We start from the raw sequence: 25,214 nt of genomic DNA, 5'->3' as shown, positions 1-25,214 counted from the left end.
GGAGAAAGAGTGCGCTGTGGTCTCAGACTGTTTATAGTAGGGCTTGTTTTTCTTGAGTAGTACGAATCTTTTTCTCCTTGTGCTCAGTCTCCTAGAAAATGACCCCGGCCTGTTGAGTGAGAGGGATTAGTAGCATGCAGGGAACACTTGGTGGCATTGATTCTGCAGTCTCTTGCTTGCACACACAAAGCACAGGTCCTGCATCCTGAGTCCCTTTGATAGGCTGCAGTAAAAGCTTTGAAGCCCCTGTTAGAGGAGAAGCTAGACTGATCTTGAGACAACGCAGGAATACCCACTTTGAATTCTTTGTTTTAATCTTGCTCTTCATTCCTGTTTTTCTGGGATCTTCAATGTAGTCCTTATTCCTTTTGCACTTGTTGAACATTCTTCAAAATACTCGCTTCTAGTGAGCAAGTCGGTATATTTAAGAGGTTGGCTCATGCTTATTTGAGTGTTTACTTTTTGTCAGAACATGAACCTTTTCGTTGATTACAGACAGACTTGCAAAAACCTCCAAATGAATGGCTTCCACCTCTAGCATATCGAATGACAGACTTTTCAGATTTGAAGCTGGAATTTCTTTGGCAAAAAGTAATTATGCATTTTTTCTAAAAGCGAAGGTTCAGATTTCTAGTATGTCTTCAGTGGCAGCTTTTTTTAGCTGCCACACTGCATATTGGTGTATTGTTCCTTCAGCGTTTCCCTGAGTCCCTACAGAAACCATTGGTTTTTCATCATAGAGCTCTTGGAAAAGAAACAAGTGCTTCAGTGTGTTTCACATTGCTTCTTCATTTCTCGATTTTTGTAAAAAGTGATACAGGAGATATAAATCAATCTTGAGGTCCTTTTTTTAACTCTTACATGTGTATTTTCGATAGGAGTCCTCTTGCCACATCCATTCCATGTATTTGTGGTAACATCAATATAAGCAGGACTCCCTGTTGCTCTGAGGCAAATGTTATGGCCTTGTCACAAAGACATTTGGGTTGGGTAGCTGCAATAACAGAACCACACCATTCATTGACATAAAAAATAAAATTTTACTAAGTAGGATGGGTAGAGCAGGTGCATGGTGATTTATATTCTAAAGCTTCTGTTCCACAACATAGACACGCGTACACACACAAGCACACATGCATGACACTCACACCAGTCAGTGCACCCGTTCTGGCCCAGTTGTGGCCTGCCCTATAGCCCTGGGGGAACAGGATATTCACTCTGACTGCTTGTCATGCCTGCGTTCTGGCTGGTGGCATAGCTTCTCTATGTGAACAGTTCAGCATGGTCAAATCAATATATGCAGGGCTTTTACCTTCAGACTGAGGTAGGAGGGGGCTGTGTTTGCTTCAGGCACCATCTGACACAACTGGCTAGCATATCTCCAAAGTTTGTTGGCACCTACAGATTTTTGGGATGCTTAGAGGGATTTTAAGTGTGCCGTATGTATAAAACACTCTACAAATACGAAGGAATTGCATTGGCAGTCAGTGCTGGGCAAGGACCAGTCAAGCTGAGAGAAATTCAAAGTTGGCAGTACAGTAAACTGCCAAGAATCTGTTTCAGTGTTTCAAAATATTGGAATATAGGTATTCTACAATGGAGCAAGTAAATTAAGTTACACTGTTTGACACTGTCCCTTAAGAGTAGAGTTCTGTAGGTTGTGATAGGTTTGGCTTCTACTTCTTGTAACTGTAGAGTAGGCTGATGGTCACAGTACATTCTCCCATTGCTACAGCTTTGTTAGTGTACTGGTTAGGTTTTCCAAATTTCTGGGAATTCACATTTATTCTGGTGTCCTTGTTTGGTCTGTCCTTGACACGCCTTTCCCTAAACGGATATAGGAATGCCACAATCTCCTAGCCAGACATCAAGAACAGGAAAACCAAAGAAAGGTATTCTATACAGTAGCATTTCAACTGTGAAACATGTTATGTGATGTACAAATACTAACACACCTGTGATGTTTATTATCTTGGAGGTCTCTATTCTGATGGTTTTGGTTTTATAAATCAGGTTTGAGAGCAGGGTTTGGGCGCTTTTTGTTTGCGTGTTTTGCACGGGTCCTTTACTACTGAATTGAGTGATTGCTTTGTGTCATTAGTGATAGTAAATAATATTATTTAAAAAAAAAAAGCTCTTCTGTTACTCCAAAATTAAAATGGACTTCAATTAAAGTAGAAACAAGTGATCCCCAGATACTGCTTTTCTAGATACCATTTCTACTGTAGGGCATCAAGATCTGTCTGAAAACTATCTCATAGACTTTCTCTCTTGCTTTCCAAAGAACAATGGGAACTGTTTTTGGTCATTGCTTAAAGTTACTATACATGGAAAGCAAAAGTTCAGGTAACTTACTCAACATGATATGCCCTTTGTTTTCTTTTCCTTTTAATGATTTTGTCCAAGACCTCGGTTTGGCTGTCATCATACAAATTTATGGAAGGCCACCAATCTCCTATTTATAAGCAAGTTCGTTTTGTGATGATAGTTAACGAGAACTAATTATCGAGGAATTGAGGAATGCTGAAATGGATACGATGTGGAGGTTCTATTTGTTGTTTTTTTTCCTTTCTGTCCTGGGAATTGAAGAGGCCTTTTATTTCATCTTAGTTGTTGGTAATTGAGAGGTTTTCGCACTCTTCAGGCTGGATTCCTAGAGTTCAGGTTTCTTTAGTACATCAGTGGTGTGCTAGAGTGCGCTGTCGTTGAGTTTGCAACATGTGCATCTGGGCCACGCTGCCATTCAGAGGGATCTTGACAAGCTGGGTAAATGGACTGTCAGGCCTGTCTTAACAGAATTCAACAAGGGCAGATGCGAAGTCCTGCACATGGAAAGGAACAACCGTTTGCTACAGCACGTGCTGGAGCTGCCTGGCTGGAGAGCTGCTTTGCTGGGAATAGCCAGAGGGTCTTGGCAGAAAGTGAGCTGAGAATGAGCCAGCAGGGTGCCCTGCCGGCTGAGAAGGTTAACGGTGTCCTGGGCTGTATGAAGAGCAGCATAGCCAGGGGACTGAGGAAGGGGATTGTACGCTGCTACCTGGCAGTCCCTGGGTTGTGTCCAGCTCCCTGGGTATAATTTTGAGGCCCCAGTGCAAGAGAGAGTGGTCTTTCATCCGTGAGCGAGTTCAGTGGAGGGCCATCAAACTTTGCCAGGAGCAGGACTACTTGCCTTTTGGGGAGAGACTGGGGGAACTGGGCTTGTTCAGTGTAGAGAGGAGATGACTTTGAAGGGGACCCAGTGGCAGCTTCTAGCACGTATAAGGAGAAGACAGAGACAGGTGCCTCCCAGTGGTGGGTGACAGGAAGCAAAGGTACAAGAGGCATAAATGGAAACAAGAGGATTTCTAATGGAATGTGGGCAGCTTCACCATGGTGAGAACAGTAAAACAGAGGTTGTGCAGTCTCCCTCCTTGAATGGTTCAAGATCAGAGTGGAAAAAGCCCTGTGCAGCCTCATCTGACCTCAGAGCTGAGTCCGCTTTGAGGAGGCGGTTGGCTGAGAGACTTGCCGAGGTCCCTTGTGACCTGATTTATCCTGTGATCCTGTGTGCAAGTTGCTTTCTTAATTGATGAAAGCTTGGAGCGTAGTATAGATTGTCCTGGTTACGCCTGTCTTGCCTGTTGAATACCCTTTTTGGTGCAGCATAGAGAACTGCTGGGGATTTTTCTGCCTGAGGATAGGCATTAGATCTTGGTTATGCTTTTTGATGTTTTTTACCTTTTCAGGATAACCTGTAAGTGGGTAGAGCACCAGCTAGTATAGTATATAAACCAGTAAAATCTCTGTCAACAGTGTGTGCTTGTGTGTGCAGTATGAGTACTTCAGCAGTTCATTTATTTACTGTCTTGCTAAAGCACCAGTATTTTGTTAACTGTTTATTAACGTAGCATATTCATGCTATGCTGGGCTTTTTTTAGTTTAGAGATAGTTCTTAAACTTTTAGGTATAAAAGTTCAAAGGAGATATAACTCTAGTCTTTTTTGTTTTGTCAATTCAGTGTGACTTGAAAAAGCAGTTGTTTGGAAATGCATGCATTCATTCATGCTGTCTTACATAAAGTTGACTCCCCAAAGTTTCATTCTGCTATGACATGTAGAGTTGTCCAGGTTAAATGTTTGTATGTGCTGGTTGATTTTTGGCATGCCAAATCTAATTTCAACATGTCAATTAATGTTTGAACAGCAATAGACGACTTGTCGCAAGGAGACTCAATCAGGTAAGACTTTAAACATACCCAGCACATACCTGAGGAATGATTGGAGAGACACAGTACTCATTTTGCTTTACTTTTTAAGAAGCTTGGAGAAGGAGGGGAGCGATGTCAGTTGGCATGCTTCTGAGGAAGAACTCGATTTTTCTCCCAAGGTATGGTGTACTTACAGTAAATGTCCTGTAAAAATAAGTGATCTGAAGGCAAGTTTTCTGGGGGGTTGAAAGAAACTACAGTTCTAGCCAATATTGTTTTCTCCTTAGAAGCAGTCTCTGACCTGCCAGCCTTTTTTTGTGCTGTGAGTTTTTCCTAAAAGACCTGTAGCTGTGGCAGATCATGCAGTAGATTTGTGGTTTGAGGCAAAAGAGCCATAGGCAACGAGATAAACCACCACAGTTTTGTTTGTTCTTGGTCATTTGAGTCAGATTTTCAGTTTATAAGTTACTGATATAACCTGTTCTGTTCTTCCCCAAACACTGTTAATGTTTCCTGTAGATTTCGTGATAGAATCCTAACTGATAACGGGCACTTTTTAATGAAGATGTACTGAAAGCCTTCATCACCTCATTCTCCTTTCCTCCTCATCAGGTTACTCAAGAGTGCTCAGCGGATGAGTTACTCAAATGGGTCATCTTTTTTTCTTCTATTGAGATGGCATTCTGTGCTTGCACGTAATCTCACACTGCATGTTTTCCCTCTTTTTTTTTTTTTTCTTTTTTTTTTTAATGCTTAGGCAGTATTCTTTTTGTCAGCTACAAGCTCTCAGGCCTGCTTTTTTTGCTAGTGTTCTGAAGAACTATTAACTTCTGCAGTGATGTCTGGAGCATCTGTTCTGTTGCTCTGGGATTCTGCAGCGATGAGGAACCGGTGTTCTAGTTCAACCTACTCTGCAATACTGGAGATGCAAGCATGTTTAGTTTTAACATGATTTCATTTTCTTGCACTGATTTAAATTATGCATTTTTTGGCATGTTTTTGAAATGTAAGGATATTCTGGTAAGTGTACTTGCAGGGACTAATTAATGCATTAAGTCTAGGGTTCTTAACAGTTACTTCCCTTGTGCACACTTGCAAGTAAGCATCCAGAAGCTGCGATCTTAAATATAACTGAATTTTACTGAAGTACTGCAAATACTAAACCCAGATTTTTAAAACTGCTATGCATGTAACCATAGTTTTGGAAACAATTTTCAGAAGGGTGCCTGCACAGTATTTTGGGGGTGAAATACTCACTGAATTGCATACGTGAGGAGTGTTTTTGTACTTAGAAGTACGGGATGGAGCCAGCACCTGACCATTATCAAAAGGACAGCCTGATTACATTTAGCGTTCAAGATTTGATGTGAACAAAAGATTTGTTGTTGTCGTTAGTGTTTTTTTTAAAAAAAGTAATCGTTTTTGGCTTCTTTATTTACAGAAGCTGCAGAAGCCAAACTTGACATTCTTAATGAATGTTTCCCAGCAGTTCAGGAAAAACAGTAAGCTATTTGGAAAAGATTGCATAGTATACTAATATATAAATAAGATGATTTGCTAAGTAGTTTTTTTAACATTTCTTTTCCTATAGTAAATGAGAAAAGTAGCATTTTGAAAACACAGCACTTGGTCACTTCAGAAAACATAAGTCATGTTGTTAAAATGAAGCTATTAATCCCCTCCTAAGCCTTTGTCCCTGGCCAAGTCCTTCCTCCATCCTGCCCATCCTTGACTTGGTTCCTTTTCCAGACGTTCCCAGATTACTCCATTCATCTGGTAACATGCCTGTTTCCATTTACATAACTCCTTTTGTTGTTTTGACATAACTGCCATGTCTCCAAAGACGGTGAATAATGAAGTATCTTGCAAGTCGGTACCAAAGCAAACTGTCTTTCAAAATCTAAATAATTTGCAAGATAAACAAGAAAGTTGGAACAAGAAAAGCATGATTGGGGTGAAGTTTCACAGAAATGATGACTCCCTTTTTGCAGAATCTAAGATGACAAACTGGAAAAAAGAGACACCTCAGCTTCTCTCAGATAGTTGTGGTCTTAAGGAGAAAAAGTCAAGCTTCAGTAATGGCTTTGAAAGTGATAATAGTTCTTTGTCAGCAGGAAAAAACCCAAGGCTTGAAAGTCAAAGACCAAACTTTGACTTTCTTGAACATGTGGATGATGAAGATACAGAAGAAGAGCAATATGAAGTAGATAATAAAGTCTGTGAAGCACTGAAACAAGAAGGTGAAAACTTGTGCTTGAATAGGCATGAAGAAAATGTAAGAGCAGCATTTCACTCAAGCACCAAAGTAAGTTATATAAGGATGATTCAATCACAAAGGTATTTTCTAAGGGTAATAAAGGTAAGAACCAAAAGGTAAACTGGATTTCTGTTAATACTTCACGTATATCCATCTTTTGATCTTCCTTTTTTTATATTAGAAAATGCCTTTACTCCTAGCCAAAGCAGTTTCTTAGGTATAAGAATAGTGTTGGGCAGTATTTTCAATATTTTTTTTTATTGGTTGCAGTGGTTTTGCAGGAAAACAAATAGGCAGTATAATTTTTCTGAAATAAATTCATTTTTTCTCAGTTGTATGTACAGTTTTTATCTGTCAAGATTTATTGCCATTTAGTAAAATACATGGTGTGATGGCTGAAAGTGAGGAACCAAAAAGTTTGAGTAAGATTGAGAGCAGGAAGTTAGTGATTTTCCTGGAGCAAAGTAGAGGAAGAAGAGCGTGTTCCGGTACGATGTACTGAAATGAAAGCTAGAGTTAGGCTGACATGAAGAATTGCTTCTCCGGAGCTTTGCAGAACCAGGGGTGAGACTTAGGGCTAATGTCATTGCTGTCTACTCATAGAGTCCCATGGAAAAACTGAAGGCATTGTAAAACAAAGCTCAACAAAGTTTCCCTGTTGTCTTACACAGGAAAAGCATTTTTAAAGTTGTCGATGGATGGCTAAGAAGGTGCTTGTTTCTGCTATTTCCAGCTGTTTGGTCAATATCTTCTAGGAAAAATCACCTGAACGGGAAGAAGAGGAGAAGGAGCAGGAAAAGGAAAACACTGGTGAAGAGCTACGAACTGCAGTTGTTGAGGGTGTGAAAAACTCTATTTGTAATGATAGCCATCAAATCCACAGTGCTTCCAAAGACAACACTGGTGAGAGAAGTGAGTTAGTGAATACTGATCCCAGTTCTTCCTCTATAAATATTAATGCACAGTAAATGAACTGAAACGGTGATTGACTTCTGAAACAGTAAGTTTTTCCCTTGCCTGTGAACCTTAGTGAGCATTGGCAAGGAGGAAAGTAGCTTTTGTTCCTTTTCATTCATTCCTGAAGAACAAATTGTGGCCTTGGATTCCAAACGATGCTACATGGAGCAGGTGTCATTCTTGGTTTTGTTGCTGTGTTCTCCCTGAAGCGATCAGAACAAAACGCACAGTTGAAAAAGAGGAGGATTAGAGAGTCTTGGGTGTGACAGTAGTATTCCCCTTTCTGGCCCGTACTGTCAGACTGAAAAGTTGTGATTGCTCTTGGCTGAAGCCTGGGAAAGATTTGAGTCCATCTGAGAGAAAGCTGTTCTGTTCCAGTGCCTCACCTTGTCCAGTTTTAAAACGTAGAAAGTCTCTCCAGTGCCACGCTTGAGTGTGCTCGAAAGCATTGCCATGTCAGTCAGGGCTGAGCACTCTGGTACTCACCTCAGGTCTTGGAGCAGGAGGAGAAGGCACACTTTCCACTGTGTGTCTCCAGAGAGTAGAGTGGTGTGGTAGATGTTACCAGAGCGTGTGTAGCTGCTGATCAAATGCTACAGAGCGGGCCTGGCAGAACCTGCTGTATTCCAGGTGTTGTGCCTATACATGCTCTTCTGTCTGTGCATTTTGCCATAAGCCTGCATTTGGCACAGTGTGAGTAGTCCTAGCTGAGGCTGGAACCAGCAGTTCCCCTCTGCTAGGACGGGTGCCCTCACTGGTCTCTAGCTCCTTTCCCGGTTTTTGTGTGCATGTCTCCACAAGAGCGAATACTGAATCAGTTTTACCTAACGGACTAGCTTAAAAGAGAGAAATGAAGATAGTTTAATCTGGCCAGGAACCTACTGAGACTGAGCCTTGCGTGTGCCTAGTAGAGAAGAGATTCGGATGTTAGCCCCCTGAGATAGAGACAAGTTGTGTGTTTGGGGTGAGATTTTGGGCGGTGAATCTCTCCTCTTTTTCAATGGCAAAGCTTAGGTGTCTACCTTCTGGGAAGGTGCAGGGTAAAAACTGCTAGTCAAGGAAGATCTTTTCTGGTAGTGCTACAAAAGGAGCATTGTTTCTTGGTGATTTTAGCGTGAAGATGTGTCGGGTGGTGTTTCTATGGTACTTCTTGTACAGTGGATAGTGGTAGTCAGTGGAAAATTCTGGAGCTGTGGATTGGAGAGCAGGTGACCTAGAACACTATGCCACAGGGCTGCAGCATGCTGGAGCCTCTTCCTGAGCGTGACACAAACCCGTGTTCAGTGCTGCTTGTAGCTGTGTCAGCTGTTGTGCATAGCCATCTCCTGCTGGAGAGGAGGCAAGAGAGGTGGCGATCCAAAGGAAGTACCGTGGTCTGTTGTGTGCTGGGTGTGAAGAAACCCTTGAATTCAACACTCACTGCTTAGTTTGTCCTCAGCAACAGAACCGCTGTGCATCTTTTGGGCGCAGGGGTGATGGGGAAAAGCAGAGTGAAATAGAAGGGCTCAGTGTCTCACCTCTTACTGCCTTTGTAGGTGCCCTGACTGCGGTGGGAGCAGAGGAAGAGGAAGGTGCTGAATCTCCCTGGGATTCTGAGGTATTTCCTGTGAAGGACACCGGGGTTCCCAGTGGGGCGGGGGTGGGGAGCGAGATCCAGAAGCACTCGGAGCTTGGGCCCTGCCGCGGCTGAGGCTTATTTCCCCTTCTCCTGGTTCTGCTGTATGTTTGTAACTGGGGGCCCTTGAAATACTTGTGCTGTGTGCTAGCTGTTCAGCGAGGCTTGGGGTGAAGGTAGGTCGAGCTAATGATTTGGGTCTCATGGCAGCTGGCCCTTGGAGTTGGGTTTCTGGTACAGTATTGCGGCAGTGAAGTTTCTTGCTGCTTAAAATAGTCTGAGCTTCTCAGCGGGGCTGGCGGGATTGTTGCTTTTTCACCACACAACTCTATTCCGCTGACGTGTTCAGTGGTTGCCCTTAGGGTCTGCAGCCTAGATGATGAGCTGCTTTGGGAAAGAGCCTTTCTACCGTTTTGGCCCTTTTTGAGAGTAGCGTTCAACAGAAATACCACACGTGCTGGCTGTGTTTGCCCTTTTAGTTCTTCCTGTCTGTGGGAATGGGTTAGAAGAAAGCGGGCAGAGTCTGTAGCTTACGCCCTCTGACTTCTCTTGTGAGGAAGAAGGAACTCTTCCCCACCCGCTTCTTAAAAATACAAGGCTAAAACGCTGCTGGGTTGTTTTGGGGTTTTTTTTTTTGTAGCCTTGGTTTCTGTAAGCTTTGTCTTGCTCGTCTTTGTTCAACCCTTGCAACTGGGAGTAGCAATGTGTTCGCTCCCCACTGCAGGACGTGTGCCTGGGGAACGTCAGCACAAATTTGAGTATCGGGTACCAGTTCAGTCCGAAAGTTGGGTCCCCCCCAGACCTGCAGTTACGGGTTGGCAACCCACAGCTCGAGTTACCGTGTTAATTCTCCCTTGCGGCTGTGCAGTTTGCCAGCGTGACAGACTAGTTTAGATGAGTTGTGAGGTTTTTGCCTAAGATCTGAAAACACACAAGTCTGCTGTGATTTTCCAATATACTGTGTCTTGACGTGCCCTTTCCAAGGGGCTGATCAAAGGCTTTTGTGATTCCATGCTGTGCAAGTTGGCTTAGCAGGAACATTTTGCGTAGAAATGAGTTGAGAATTTGTACCGATGCTCACGCCCGTGTTTTATGCTCTACAGACGGATTCTGAAAGTCCGGAAGAAGGATCACCTGGTGTGTTGCTTCCAGCTGCAGACAGACACGGAGCGCGCTCACGGATTGTTTCAGGGGAGCGCCACACCGGTAACTTCCTGGTGGACTAAATGTTTGTCTGTAAACACGTACAGGCTGAAGTGAGCTTTTATCGATGTCTGCCTTAGGAATGCACTTACGGTGTGGGTGCGCGCTATAGCAATGAAGTGCTTAGTATTTGTTAATTAACACCAGCTGTCACGGCGCTTGCTGGCAAGTTGTAAAGGAAGTTACCTTGTTTGCGTTACGTGTGCCCTTTGGATGTGTTTGTATCTCTTTGGGTTCGGGTTCTTGTGGCATAGTGCTGAAAGTGTATGTGGTTTAGGGCTGACCTGTCTGAACACCTGGACATTCTTGGATGATAACGTAGCAGAAGAAAGCTATGATCTGGCCAAGCACTTTTCCCCCCGTCTTAATTTTTGATACCTTACTGTTACGCTTTGCCTAGGAGCTAAAATGTGACTGAAAGTTCAGGGTTTGTTGTGAAGGGCTTCTGCCTGTAGTTTGCGACGCTGTCTCTTGAGCATCTGGAGTGTAGAATGGCAGGGAAGTTTTGCTGTTGGCGTAGAACTCTCATCTGAAGGATTTCTCCTTTACTAAACGGTCAGTCCTGCACGTAGTATTTTTTTTTATTTTGTGTTAAGTTTTTTGTCACAAGTAGGATGATTCAGGATGCACTCTAGGTGTAAATAAGTAATATGAAGTCTTGATGGTTATAAAAATGTGTGGTTTTTCACTGCAGGTGAGAACTCGGGATCTACCTTTCATATGTCATCATCAGCTGAAAAAGAAGACATGAAAGATGGCATTGAATATTATGGTGTGCGGGTATGTAAACCCAAATATTTTGGATTGCAGTCTGATTCAGTAGGCTGTATTATACACTAAGGTAAAGAAAACTTACCAGTCAATGAATAATGCAGAAGGGACGTCCTGTAGGTGAAGGCTGTGTTTACCGTCTGAAATAAAGTTGGATACAGTCTTCTTATGGTGGGGTTAAATCCTTGTCACTATGTCGGATGCTTGTTGTTTTCAGTTGGTTTGCTTAAATTTTGAGCGGTGTTTCTCCTCTTGTGCACTGCTGAGAAACAGTGCCACCAAATGTGGGTTTTATTGCCTGTGCAAAATGCACGTTCAAGTGAAGAGGGAGATTTGTCTATAATATGCTGATCTGTTTGATGAAACATGCCGGTCTGTAAGACAAAGATCAAAGAGAACACCTTGAAATATCGCGACCTTTCTGATGCTTCCCCAGCCTCTGCAAAATGTGCTCTTGTTTGGCCACGTGAAGTGTTTGAAAAGGGTTTTCTCGGAGGGTATCCTAGAGGGGAATAAGGCAGGCGTCCTGCTTGTGTTGGGCATGCGGGGCAGGGCTGCACAGCGGGGTCTGGCGTCCTCTGGAACACCCGAAGGGACAGCGTAGCAAATGATTTCCACCCCACAGCCGGGCGTCACGAGAGAGGGACGTGCCTAATTCCAACAGGCAAAGCGCAGGACTTAAGCCTGTTGCAAGGTGGTAGTAGTTGGCCAGTGAGCTTGGGAAGGGGGAGGGTGAGACAGGTGGTGTCTGGCTGAGGTGCTCCTTCCCTCTTGTGAGCGGAGGGGTCTTTGCCGCGGGAGAACAGGGCCTGGCTGACGAGAGGAGCGTGAGGAGCATGACGGTCTCAGCCCGCTGGGACACCAAGGCTGCAGGCCCTCTTCAGGAGGCACCACGAGGGAAAGGGGCGTGTGGGCAGGACTGTGACACGGGGCAGAAGCCGTCGGTGCTGTTGAGAAACAGAGCGTGGGGACAGGGACTTGAGGGGGCTGGGTAGGATTAAGGCGTGGTGCGGTTTTCCTGCGAGCTTGGGTTCCTGATTTCTGGGATGAGGGCAGGAGCAGGCAGGTTCCCCTAATAAATCCTTTCCTTTGCACCTTGGAGTGGAATTCATTATTTCTGAAGCTTGGGTGAAGAAATAATCCTCCCTTAGCCAGTTCTCTGTGTGGTGAACGGTAAGAAGCTTGTCATGTTCATTCCCGTTGGGTTAGCTTAGGTGGCCGGGGACTGTACAATGCCAGACGGTAGAGCGCGATGGAGGGAGGAGGGTAGGTGAGGAAAATGTTGGCAGTTTTAATGAAAAATGGTATTAAAGCAATAAACCGTGAAAAATAAACATGCTCTGTGACAAATGCCGGCAGTTACAGCAAGCAAGCAGGCTAAAAGGTAAAAGCAACCCTAATGCCTAGGCAAACCTAACCCAAGAAACCGCTGTCTCTGAGTCCTTCTCTTGTTAAGAAGATGGTGTGCAGTGAACCTTTCATTTAGTGTCCCTTGATTTTTTTAATGAAAATGGCTTTCAAAATGCCTTATTTCTATTATAGGATGAGTTTGCAACAGAAATTGCATAGATTAACTGTAGTAATTTTTCTTGATAATCTTTCTGTCTGTACCTGTTTACTTAAGGATAAATATATTTTAGAAACTACCAACTTGATAGAAAAAAACAGCACATGAAAATCACACTGGTAAGGCAGAAGTTTTACATCAGAAATTTCACAGCAGAAAATGAGGAATTGCACAGTGCTGACAAGCAGTTAAGTCCAAGACCTTGGAAAGAAAGATATGCAAGAATGTGGGTTGAAAATGAGAAAAGGGAATTGAAAACAAATTGTAAAAATGTTACAGCAGAGCTAAAGCAGCTGCTTGGTGAAATTAATGAAACTGGGAGAACTACTTCCCTTGTGGAAGAAATGTCAGAAGATGGCTTCAGTGCTGAATTGAAGAGTTCTCATGTTGTTTCATCTCATGCAACGGAATCAAGTAACAGCTTAGAAAGTAAAGTGAATTTGGAGATATTAAACTTATGCTAGGTGGAAAAGTACCCAAAATGGAAACTGTATTCCGAGTCTTGGTGTCCTTTCTGATCAAGATAACTGAAATGCAAACATGGAAGATACCTGGAGTACAGATGAAGAAGATTGCACAAACAATATCGATGATACAAAGATGCCTCTAGCAGAAGGAGGGAGAGAGAAAGAGAGAGAAAAAAATGCCTTCTATGGAAATGGAAGAGAATGAAACTGAAAGTAGTTGAAATGCAGTGGGAAGTCCTGAATACTCCCTGAGATACAGCTTTAAAACAAGTCTTTTGGATGACATTTCTAATATTATTCCTAAAATAAAATAAGTTTCTACATGTGATGAAAATGCACTTTTTGTAACAGAGGAAACTTGGAAAAGACTCTGGATTTAGTGATGATTTTCCCAGGAACTGCTTTATTAACAACAAAATAGGAGAAACAGAAATGGAAAGACTTTTTGCAAATGCTCAGCAATCATACGTCATGCTGAAAAGGAATCTTGATGAAGAACTAAAACAAGATACGGGAAGATTTAAGGGTAGGGTAGGAATGCTGCAAATAGTATTCCTGGCTTTGGAGAAAGAGAAGGTACAGCTGCTAAAAGAGGTGGTTCACCTGCTACTCTTTATTCTTTAATCTCGCTCTGGATCAACGGTCCTGTTCACTTTAGCTATTCATCATTAAAGGAGGATGCTTCCTACAAATTGGGGTTTGTTCTAATTAAATTGGTGACTGGTGAATAAAGAGAGCAGTAGAGAGTTGTCTTTTTTCCCCATTTTTGGAAAACGGAATGCATTATTGTTCCAGTTTAACAATAGGTGGCACTTGGTTCCAGTGCAAGTAGTTATCTCTTCATTGCCATAAAAAGAAATCCAGGTTCTGATTCTGAATCAAAGAATGAAAATAGCTTCTGAACAGGGTCCTGACTAATAATTCATGTGCTGTGATATCTGCGTGGTGTGTCTTCATTGCCTTTCACTAAAATTCCTCTTTCCTGTGAAACCAGTTGTGTTTGTGGGTTTGGGATCTTTTTTTCTTTCCTCCCCTTGTTCGCAGTTCCACTTGATTTTTTTCTGGTGGTGTTACAACGAACATTGTGCAGTCCTCCTAACGCTTTGTCCATCAGTACTGTTTTCACTTTTTTCTTGTTCATGTTTTAAGAGACACTATTGTTTTCTTTCTAAGGGCTGTATTTTTGTTATGTCTTGCATCATGAGTGAATTCAAAGTACTTTCAATGGCATAATACACCTTGTAGTGTAGTTTTGTGAAAATGCTTCTCTATGAATTAAAAAAAGATCATTTTATATTATTTCAGGGGTAAACTCTGAATTAATCAATCTTGGATGTGGTGTTTCTGTCTTCTAGAAATACGTGAAGCTTAACTTTGTTTTTATAGGTTAAGAAGGAAAAAGACAAACAAAGATGTTCAAAAGTGCAGGCCGTGGCAAAACAGGAATGTGTGGATAAATTAAATAACATCACTAATCGGCAAATGAAACAAAAGATTACTGTAAGGAAGAATGACTGTTTGAAAATGGAGAATGAAAACACGATAGAAGAAAAAGACAAAAAGAGTTTTTCATCTGGGGAGAGCTCAAAATTGATTAAAATGCCAATGAAAGGGTAAGCTAAGGAAATAATCTCTAGCTCTTATTTGTAGTACTATGTAAGTGTCTTAGGTTTTCTGATACTGTGGTAGTTGAAGTAGTTTCCTTAGTGGTGAAAGCCATAGTGAGTAGTCCACTGCTTCTCAAAAAATGAAGAAAAATTCTTTTTAGACAAAATGAAGCGCACGATGGAGGTTCAAATTTATTGCCTGCTCTAAAAAAAGAAAAGGGGAAAACAAAAGAAAACGCCCACCTAAATTCCTGTGATTTCCATGTCAACACTGAGGTAAAATGCATCTTCAAAACCAGAACTGAAGACTGGAAAAAGCAGTTATTTTTGTAGGAAATGGCCACCTAGAAAAGAAAAGTAGGAACTTGGGGTTTGCTACTACTCCCTTTTCTAGGTGATTTTAGTGATCTCCGTGCAGTTGGTGTTTTCCTTTTCATTAAGTTAATATGCCCTTTGTCGGGAGAGGGGAAAAGATGATATTACCAAACCAATCTCAAAAGTCTAAAGAAGGCACACGTATTTTTATGCAGACCTAAGCAGGAGCTTTTTCTGTCTGTCCTTCAAAGGAATCTCTGCTCTAGATGCTTTCTGTAACGTGGCTGTTGGATATAGTCCAGCTTAACCTGGATCCAGCTCAGATTCCACGTGTCCCCCTCACTCTAGGGGAAGGGTTTTAAATACTTGGGCATATTCCACGATCTTTACAGTCAAGTCTGTGATTTTATCATAGCTATTTTTTTGTCTCGGTTGTTTCTGGACATCATCTTAAGTATGTCTGTTTCACAGAAATATTTTTTTATAAACCTACTCACTTGGTGTTTTGTTTTTTTTCTTTCTTTCTGTGTAATGCAGTAAAATTGCCCTGAATGCCAAAGGTGCAAAGGAAAGTAAAAGACAGCCTTCAAAGCAGAAGGCTCATCAGCAGATGAGCTCTTCCAGTGGCAATCATGGTCAAGTACCGGATGATAGCACTTCCAGTGAAACATCTGAGGATGAAGGAAGGTATGCATATAAGGAATGTTGAAAATAAAACTCACTTAATGATAAAAATTGGCCTGAGAGCTAGAGGCAAGTTTGGGTTTTTGTTGTGTGTTTAAGGTTTTTTGTAAACCTGATGCATATGAAGATTCTTGTTCTTTCGTGTGACCACCTGATGTTCTTTCTTGTTCTTTCTTGTTCTTTCCTGTGACTACCTGATGCGCTTTGTGTTGACAAACACTTCACTTCGGTTTAGAGTGCTTTTGAACATGCTGGCCAAGTCAACAATAAGGTCACGTGCACGAATTCTGATTAATTACATGAGTGTGTGTGCACAGGCATAGAAGTATTTCATGTGTTTAAAAAGGGTGAGGTATCTCAGTTTTTTCACTGCAGGTATCTCAGGATTTTTTGCCCTGCTCCCTGCTCCACCTTTTCTCTTGCAGCTGTGTACCCTCCTGACTTCTTGCCCACCCTGAACTTACTTGTGTGGGTTGTGGCAAAGTGAGAAAGAGAAGTTGTTGACACTGTTCAGCCCTAGCTAAAAATCTGGTGTGTTATCAACACTGTTTTGGTCAGAAATCTAACACACAGCCCTGTGTGGGCTGCTGTGAAGAAAATAAACTGCGTCCCAGCCAGACCCAGGACACCAGAGAATCCAAAATTACAGTTCTTTGACCTGTAGGAGAAGGATTCTCGGTACTGAAGAGAGCTAAACCCCTGGTATTAAACAGGGAATGCACGTAAGCGTATAGCTACATGTCTGTAGCTGTAAGATTTCTGTCACTTTGCGTGAAGTTTAGGGAACAGTTATTTCAACTATTTGCTTAATATCTTGCGGAAAAATTAGCCTTCCAGTAGACGTTAATAGCACACAATAATTGTTTCAGTCTTGAACTATATCTAGCAAAGTTACTATACCAGATTTTAGTTTAATTCAGTTCTGCAATTAAGTTTTCAAAGCAACTGTAGGTATTATTCATAATGCAAAGTAAGCATTTCAGTACTGAAATATATTTCTTGTTTTCTAGACCTGCAGCAACAACCAGGAGTGAAAGGAACGAGGTACTGTAAAACTAGTTTCTTGATAAACAGTCTCTATCAGCTTTTAATCACTTAGGTGGGAGCAGTGTTTATGTAGTGATCAACCAGATGTACAAATTGCTGCTGGTATGCAGCTTTATTGTATTTGAGACAAATCTGTGGGCTGTGAAGGAGAGAATGAATCATTCCTGCATTTGTAATGGTCTGTAATACTAGACAGTGGAATTACAGAAAGTACTGTATTTTTTGTAGGTCAGCATACCAGTGGAAGTAACTGATGACCCTGGTTTAACTCACTCATCTGACCCACCTTCAGAGGATGTCTGGTTACAAGCTTCAACCTACAAGGAGACTATGCTGCTGTTGGAAGAGCTTAGTGTGGTTCATATGGGTATGTTTTCAAGTCTCTGTCTTCAGCTGTTACAAGTTCCCCTTAAAACATGATTTCTTTGTATGCACTCCAAAGTATGTTAATTTCATATTTTGATATAGTATCTCTTTGTGACTAGAGATCCCCCTCAAAAGCTGTGAAACTGTCACTTAACCTGAGATGTTGCCTGCATTGCCAGCCGACGTGCCTTACGTTATCATTGGTTCTCTGTCTAGTCAGAGCTGGAGAAGCAGTTTCTTGCAAAGTACAGTTCAGCTCCTTCTAATGCGGTCATCAAAAGTCAGCAAGAGCTTTTTCTTCTTTATATCCCCTTGATGTGGTTTAAGCCCAGCCACACCTAAACACCTAAGCACCACACAGCCACTCACTTGTTCCACCCCAGTGGGGTGGGGGAGAGCATCGGAAAGGGAAAAGTGAGAAAACTCATGGGTCGGCATGAAAACAGTTTAATAGCAAAAGCCACGCACGCAAGCAAAGCAAAGCAAGGAATTCATCCAGCACGTCCCATGGGCAGGCGGGTGTTCAGCCATCTCCAGGACAGCAGGGCTCCGTCACGCATAACAAATACTTGGGAAGACAAAGTGCCATCACTCTGGATGTCCCTCCCTTCCTTCGTCCTCCCCCAGCTTTATATGCTGAGCATGATGCCGTGTGGCATGGCACGTCCCTTGGGTCAGCTGGGGTCAGCTGTCCCAGCTGTGTCCCGGCCCGGCTCCTTGCGTACCCCCAGCCTGCTGGCTGGTGGGGTGGGGTGAGGAGCAGAAAAGGCCTTGGCTCTGTGTGAGCGCTGCTGGGCCATAAGGAACACATCCCCGTGCTACCAACCCTGTTTGCGGCACAGCTGTAAAACATGGCCCTGTACCAGCGACTGTGAAGAAAATTAACACTATCCCAGCCACAACCAGCACACCCCTCAACAGCTAATGAGAAAGAGTACAGCAAAATAATGGCTTTGCTTAAAAATAATAAGTACATATATATAACAAATTTCAACTGTCATAAGATGCTTGCATATATGCACAAGGCATTATATAAACATAAGCATCACTTACTAGGGCTCTTAAACTATGCTAAAATTTCATTAGGCAAGTGTTAACCTTGGCTGAAGGCCAAACTCCCCGCCCAGTGCTGCCACTGCCCCTCATTGACGAAACGGGGTGAAAAAGCCTGTGGGTCAGTGTGAAGGCAGGGCTGTCACTTCCCAGTGACTGTCACTGGCAAAACGGACTCCACCGATTAAAATACATTTGGATAGTGAGAAACAAAGACCCAAAACCTGAGAAGGACACGTCGGCACCCCCCCTGCTCAAGCTCTGCTGCGCTCCTTCCCCGCCACCTCCCCAGGCAGCACGGGGAGGCTGCGGTCTGCAGTCGGGACGTAGCAGTTTCTCTCTGCTGCTCCTTCCTCGTCCCTTTTCCCTGCTCCAGTGTGAGTCCTCCCCCAGGCTGCAGTCCTTTGGGGAAAATCTCCTCCAGCCTGGGCCCTCCATGGGTCGCAGGTCCTTCGGGAAGGATCCGCCTGCTCTGGCACGGGGTCCTGCGCAGCACTGCGCTGTGGGTATCTGCTCCAGCATGGTTCTCTCAGGGGCTGCAGGGGAATCTCTGCTCTGGCACCTGGAGCAGCACCTCTCCCTCCTCCTTCGCTGACCTGGGTGTTCGTTTGCGGGGCTGGTTTTCACATGCTTTTCCCCTTCTCTGCCCGTGTGGTGGTTTCACCCTTTCCTACGTTTGTTTTTCCTGAGGAGCTGCCAGCACGGCTGAGAGGCTCAGCTGTGCCCTGCGGTGGGTCCATCGAAACCGTCCATGTCCAGCACGGGACGACCCCTGGCTCCTTCTCACAGGGACCTTCCCGCTACCGAGACCTGCCACCTGCACCTAATGCAGCAAAGCATTGAACAGCTTGTACATTGGGCAGTATTTGTGCAGCTTTGTGTCTTTTCTGTCTCAAAACAGGTTCTGCTACTTTGTTGAAAATGCAAAACATACTTCTTGAATATGAACAGAGAATAGAACGTCAGAAAAATCAGTATAAAGCGCTCTCAAGAGAAGTAAGGAAATTGGAAGATGAAAGGGAGGAGTCACAGTTCAGAGCGGAGAAGACTCAAGATTTGAAATCCGTATTGGCTCACCAAGCAGCAGAATGGAAAAGGGAAATCCAAAGCCTTAAGTATGTAAATTGTGGTCTGATAATGTATTATCTTGTCAGTGGTTTTGTTCCGAAAGACACTGATGGTGCAGGCAACAGGATGAGAAGTTTCCAGTCTTTTGGGTTTGGGTTTTTTGAATCCCGTGGGCCAGTTATGCTATGAAGTAGATAATGGGAGAGGGGAAAAACGTCCGGATACCAGCTCCATGTACAGTCTTCTGGATGTTGTTCTAACTTTGTTTTCTAGCAAGAAAAGAGCAAGAGAGTGTGTATGGGGAAATCAGATTTATAAGAGAGATTTGAGAGATGGTTGGGTGGTGGTTTTTTTTTTTCATTTTGTCCTTGCAGCTTCAGTGGGCCTATAATACTAGGATTTCTGGTAACTCCACCCAGTGCAAGTCAAACCAGAGCTTAGAGCATTTGTTTGCTTACCTGTTTGTTTGTTGGAAAGGTCAAGTTTGGGATTGCCCCTTTCCCCACACTCCTGAGCTAGACCCGGAGGTGTGAGGTTTCTCATCGTTGTTGACATCACGTCAGACAGGCGTGGCCAGCAGGCACCGTAGGCAGTTCAGCAAGGACAACTGCAGAGCCCTGGCCTGGGAGGGGAGATCTCCTTGTGGTGATCCCCGGTGGGACGGCGTGGCTGGGGAGCGGCCCAGGCAGAGAGCGAGCTCAGCAGGAGCCACCGTGAGCTGGCAGCTGGGGCGGCCCGCAGCGGCCTGGGCTGTATGGAGGGCAGCAGTGCCAGGGCCCTGGGGGCAGTGAGTGCCCACCCCTCCGCAGGGCTTGCTGAGCTGTGTCTCGAGCCCGGGGCCCGGTGTTTGGCCGCCCAGCCCAGGAGATCTTGCCCAGTCCGTGTGAGGTCGGCAGGGAGATGCCGGGCTGGCCCGGGGGCAGGAGCACCAGCCCTGTGAGGGGAGGCTGCGGGAGCTGGGCCTGGGGGAGTTGGGCCTCCCAGCGCGGGGGAGGGGGGTACGAGGAAGAGAGGCCGGTCCCAGCTTGGCCTGGGTTTGACTTCAGCAGGTGTTCAAAATCCTCAAACATCTGTCAAGTATAAAGAAGTAGTATTTTCATTCTAAGTGAATTCTCCAAGCAGCGTTAAATTTATACTTTCAAAAGTTACACTTTTTGCGAAATTACACTAGAAATTACATGTAAAGCTTTCTCCTTGCAATATACGCCATTCAAATACAAATGTTTCTGTCAGTTTTTCAAGTGATTTTAGTGGTGGTTGATTCTTGTTTTGCGGAATTTCTAAAGCAGGCTTTCAATTGGCAGTTCTTCCCTTAGGTTGACACTTGATTTTTTTAAATTTTTTTTTTTTGTCCACTATTGTGAGTATATGGGAAAAAATAGTCAAAATAATGATCAAACACAAAGCTGCTTTCTTGTTTGGGTACCGTGGGCACACCATGGTCCGTTTTCTACCATGTCAGTGCTCATTGCTGATTGTTTCAGTTGGTAAAGAAGCTGACCTTCCATAAGGCTTTCCTTGTAAGTCAGCTTCAAAATGAAATTGCTGTAGTTTCTCCCAGAGGTAGATCCAACTGAGGTTTAAAACTGTTTTTAATCGTATTCAGCTTAAACCCCATGCATTTCTGAATCTGGTTTTGAACACTGACATCCTTCTTGAGTAAACAGAAGCTGCTTGTTCTGCCTGTGGGCAGCAGTTGTTTTAGACTTACAGAAGGCTGCTGAAAAATTGTCGGGTCTGCCATAGGTAAGTGGCGTGCTGATTCACCAGTATTACTTCTGGTCACTGAATCCGTAATATGTAGGCAATGCTCAGTATACTAAGAAAATGTGTACTAACCATAGTAAAAGTTTACGATGCTTTGATCTGATGAGACAACAAACTCCTTTTTCAACAAAACGGCTGTAATATGAAGATGGGTTTTTTTAATTTTATTTTTCTAGTGTGCACACTGGTGTGTGTTTCCCTATACAAACTTACAAATAACGGATAAATCACTCAAAGTTTTTTTTCTCTATCTTGTACAACTGATACCATGCACAACGGAATGAAGTTAGAATTCTTTAAAAAGTTGAAAAGTACAGTAAAAATATGAACTCTGAAAACATTTAACATTTTTTATGGTTTGAGTTGTCTCTGCAAGTTCATCATGTTGGAATATCTACTTTTATATCAGTGCTTTTGTTTCTCAAATCCTCCGTTAAATCCCAGATGTTCTTTGAAACAACAAGAAGAAAAGAGGCTCAGAGTAGAAGTGCTGTGTGAGAAAATGAGAGAAGACCTCCGAAGGAAAGAAGATCAATATTGTAAAGAGATGGAGGAGAAACAGAAACTTGAGTTACACTCTAGGAATTTAGAAATGGAGTTAAGAACACTGAGAAAGCTCTTGAAACAGGTATATTAAATAATGAATTAAAGTCTTTGTCTTATTTTCTGCTTCTTTTCAATTGTATTCCAGTATGCCTAGAGAAGGAGGCGCTTTGTTCACGGAAGAGGCGTTGGATAACAATTGTCAGATTTTGAGAACAGTAGATTACAGTTGGTTCACAATTGGGCTGTTCCTTTTTTTTTTTTTTTTCCTTTTCAGTTTATTATTCCTTTTTTCTTTTTTCAAAATTGAGGTTTCATTTGTGTTTCAGGCAAAGCCTTACGTTTTTTTGAATTACTACAAAACATCCTGTATTTCGCCTTCTTAAATTTTCATAAGAAAATTTAAATTTATTTATTTATAGGTGGATTATCATAACGATGGGGAATCAAAAATGTTTTCAAGTATGCAAGGGAGAATGGGAAGATGTATTGCTAGCTCTGTTTTTTCTTCAGATGCAAGCAGTTTTATTGTATTACTGTAGGTTGAAGAGGAACGTGATGAAACACAGAGACAGCTCTCTCAGGAAAAGAGGGCCAGAGCCCTTCAAGAAGGAATTTTGAACAACCACCTTGGGAGACAAATGGAACTAGAAGAAGGGACAAGAAGATCTATAGGAAAAAAATCAGAGGTAAGCAGATTTTTTTTTCTAATAATAAATTAAATTTCACCATGTTTGTTTTAAAGTCATAATAAATCTTACATAACTTTTTCTGTTTCTTGATGGTTTATTTACTGTTTACCAGTGTAACTTATCTGGGTAAATACCTTTCTTGTTTTCTCTTATGTCTAAAAGTTCTGGAAAGCAGCATCACTCCTGTATGTACCTGAATTACTTGTGCAAGTAGGAAACTAATAGAAGACACTGTTTACACCGTTTCTTAACCTATCTGTTATTTGTCATTTCACAGACATTTCGTCATCACTTTTTAGGCTTTCTAGCAGTGAAACACCTAGCTACCTATGGCAAGGTTGACCAGGAAGAAAGTTGTTTGACAGTGTTTGTGTTTCCATTGCTTTTTTTTTTTTTTTTTAAATTAGTTATTCCCTTATTGAACTTACTTCAAGTATGCCTTTCTTTTCCACCTCCACATAACTAAAATTTTATGATCGAATATCAGCAATGAATTCAACTCTCTGTAAGAGTTAGAGTAACTGGAGGAGAAAAAGCAATCATAAACACTGTATTAAAAAAGATCTTGAAAAGAGTTTACTGAATTTCCTAAAGAATGTGCAGTGCCTGGAAGCCTTTTTGTTCTTGGCTGTGCTGGCCAGTAAATGTAGGGTGAATGTGTTTAAGTGGAAAAAAGTTATACATAAAATAAAGAGGAAATATACAGGACTATTGCATTCCGGGGGTGATTGAGTTTTATAGCTAACTTCCAGTAACACAAAAAGGATAAGTGTTCAGAAGACATTTGAGAAGGAAAATACCCTTTCTGGCCTTGTGTTTACCAGATCTGTAGCACACCTAATTCAACCTTAAAGGCAGTATTATAAAGGCATGCACATACAAGAAAGCGCTGTCATTTTAAAAGCTTTGGTTGCTGGTTTAAGGGGGGAAAAAAACGTAACTGTATATTTGGGATGTTCATTTAGGTTTTAAGGATATGTTGCACTTCCGTTGTGTACGTACGTTGTACATGTGCATGGGTTCACAGAGTAGCTTATTGCCTGAAACTTCATCTTTGAAGTCATGCTTTAGTACTAGAAATGTTAAAATGCAGTTTATTGCTGCAGGTTTTTTGTAGATTCATTTCCCAATTGGCTCTTTATTCATGTTCCCTGTCCTTCAGGAATCCAGCACTGACAGAGAACAGGATCTGTTGTACAAGAATCAGTTACTACAAGATGAGATTGCTATGCTAAGGCTAGAACTCACTCAAGTAAGACTTAGGCACCAGGAGGAAGAAGGAAAATATTTAAAGGAAAATGAGACCTTGAAAGAAAAAAATGAAGCTCTCAAAAAGGAACTTAAACTGAACAAGGAAGCGTTAAGACAAATGTTTTTTCAGTTCAACACGGAGCTGGACTTACTAAAGACAGAATCTGCAGTGCTGACTTCCAAACTTGAGCAGACAAACAAAAGCAAAGACAGACTAGAGACAGAAATTGAATCATTTCGTTCCTCCCTGAACGCTGCAGTTCAAGAACTTGAACTTCATTTGTCATCAAAAAGCAATGCTGAACGAAGATTTCACAGAGAACGTGATGAATGCCTTTGCTTGCAAGTCGAGCTCCATCGTGACCTCTCTGGCGTGCAAGAAACCAACAAGAGCTTGTCTCTGCAGCTGTGTAAAGCTAAAAGCAAAGCTAATAGGCTAGAAAATGAGCTTCACCAGTTGAAGCAAATGCTCAGAGAAAAAGCTTTGCTTTTAGAAATGGCAAAAAAGAATTAAGTCAAGGCCAGTGTCGGGCAAAGGAATGTGATCATGCTTGACAACTTGAGAAAGATCCAGTAAGCAAACCTGTAATAAAACAGGAGTCCTTGCAGGAGCGATTGGCCCAGCTCCAGAGTGAAAACCTTTTTACTCCATCAGCAATGGGAAGAGATGCAGAACAAGAGGATCATGAAAGAAAAAATAGTGGATTATGTGCAGCACTGTTTTAATGACATTTTCAGCAAACTTAGAGCTGATACAGAAAAGCAAGTTTATCTAATAGAAGAGCGAAACAAGGATTTAAATGCCAAGTGCACTGATTTAAGGGAACAAGTCTTTAAATATGAGACTGACGTAGTAGAAAGACAGGTAAAGTATATGCGTAGAAAGAACAATTTAAAGTTTGTCCATTCTTGAAATTAGTTTGTTCCTACAATGTATCCGGTGTAAGTTATATGCATGGGACCAAAGAATACTGATTTGTTCTGGTTTGTTATGTTTCTCTCGGAATTGCGGAAAGTTTTGGCAACGGGGATATTAGTCCTCAGATCTAAGCAGAGAACAGAAAAAAGGTATCCAAGTCTAAGCTTTGATCAAGAAAGGTGATTCTTCTCTAGAACTTTTTTTCATCTATTTTCCTTAGTCCATGTTATGCCCTATAGAATAGTCTTAAGTATTTGATGGTGTTGATGTAAGTATTGCACTGATGACATGAATGAGAGTGGTATAAAAGGAGGAACCATCCAATACACGAGGGCTGAGAAATGAAGGTACAGAGAAGTGAAGTGGTTGGGGATAGATTTATATGAAGCTTCTATAGAGGGGAAAAAATAGGTTCTCTGTAAGCTGCTATCAAGAGTGAAGAGTATTAGTAATGTCCAGCTGTTGATTTCTGTATGTGTTTTGAGGGTTCTGAGGGGCCTGCCTGTTCCTCAAAGTTCATGTCAGACGGTGACCTTAAGCTTTCTCTTTTATGATGTGTAGCCACACTCCAGCAGTACTGTCAATCATTGTAAACTGTGACTTGCTTTGTATTCTTACTACCAAAATAATGGGTTCCTTTTGAAGATCATGTGAGAGAGTGTGTGTATATGGATATAGCTATATATATATATGAGCTATGCAGATTTTTGTAAACCTAATCTATCAGTACTTCTAAAACGAGCTGAGTAAGAAGACTACAAGAGGATGTGATTCAACATACCCTTAAAGTGTATCTCAAAGGAGCTTTCAGATATTTGTATTCATTTAATTGTATTTGTATAGTGAAGAAACAGAAGAAAGAACAATCTAACACAAAGT

The 25,214-nt window shown here is 42.3% G+C and overlaps 2 protein-coding genes and 1 pseudogene across 3 annotated transcripts; all 3 read left to right on the top strand.

Moving 5' to 3' along the window:
• The first annotated feature begins 5,984 nt into the window (after window positions 1-5,984).
• On the top strand, window positions 5,985-24,995 carry LOC308058129 (ankyrin repeat domain-containing protein 26-like; annotated as a pseudogene). Its single transcript has 6 exons — window positions 5,985-6,559; window positions 16,913-17,043; window positions 18,997-19,210; window positions 21,375-21,558; window positions 22,016-22,162; window positions 23,328-24,995. The product of its transcript is annotated as an ankyrin repeat domain-containing protein 26-like (transcript).
• LOC308058141 (uncharacterized protein) lies at window positions 8,395-15,853 on the top strand. The gene is made up of 4 exons (XM_080412129.1): window positions 8,395-10,221; window positions 10,913-10,998; window positions 14,410-14,636; window positions 15,483-15,853. The coding sequence occupies exons 1-4, from the start codon at window positions 10,089-10,091 to the stop codon at window positions 15,652-15,654; spliced, it is 618 nt and encodes a 205-aa protein (XP_080268255.1). The 5' UTR covers window positions 8,395-10,088; the 3' UTR covers window positions 15,655-15,853.
• Window positions 12,000-13,714, top strand: LOC308058138 (uncharacterized protein). Its single transcript, XM_080412126.1, is given in 10 exon segments — window positions 12,000-12,649; window positions 12,651-12,701; window positions 12,703-12,988; window positions 12,991-13,041; window positions 13,044-13,084; window positions 13,088-13,173; window positions 13,175-13,241; window positions 13,245-13,334; window positions 13,338-13,369; window positions 13,371-13,714. Coding segments are annotated over 10 exon segments (1,137 nt in total). The 5' UTR covers window positions 12,000-12,493; the 3' UTR covers window positions 13,648-13,714.
• Window positions 24,996-25,214: the final 219 nt, after the last annotated feature.

Source organism: Falco punctatus (genome assembly GCF_963210335.1).
Source record: "Falco punctatus genome assembly, contig: scaffold_25, whole genome shotgun sequence".
NCBI classification, from domain to species: Eukaryota; Metazoa; Chordata; class Aves; order Falconiformes; family Falconidae; genus Falco; species Falco punctatus.
This window is presented reverse-complemented; position numbering and strand designations above follow the sequence as displayed.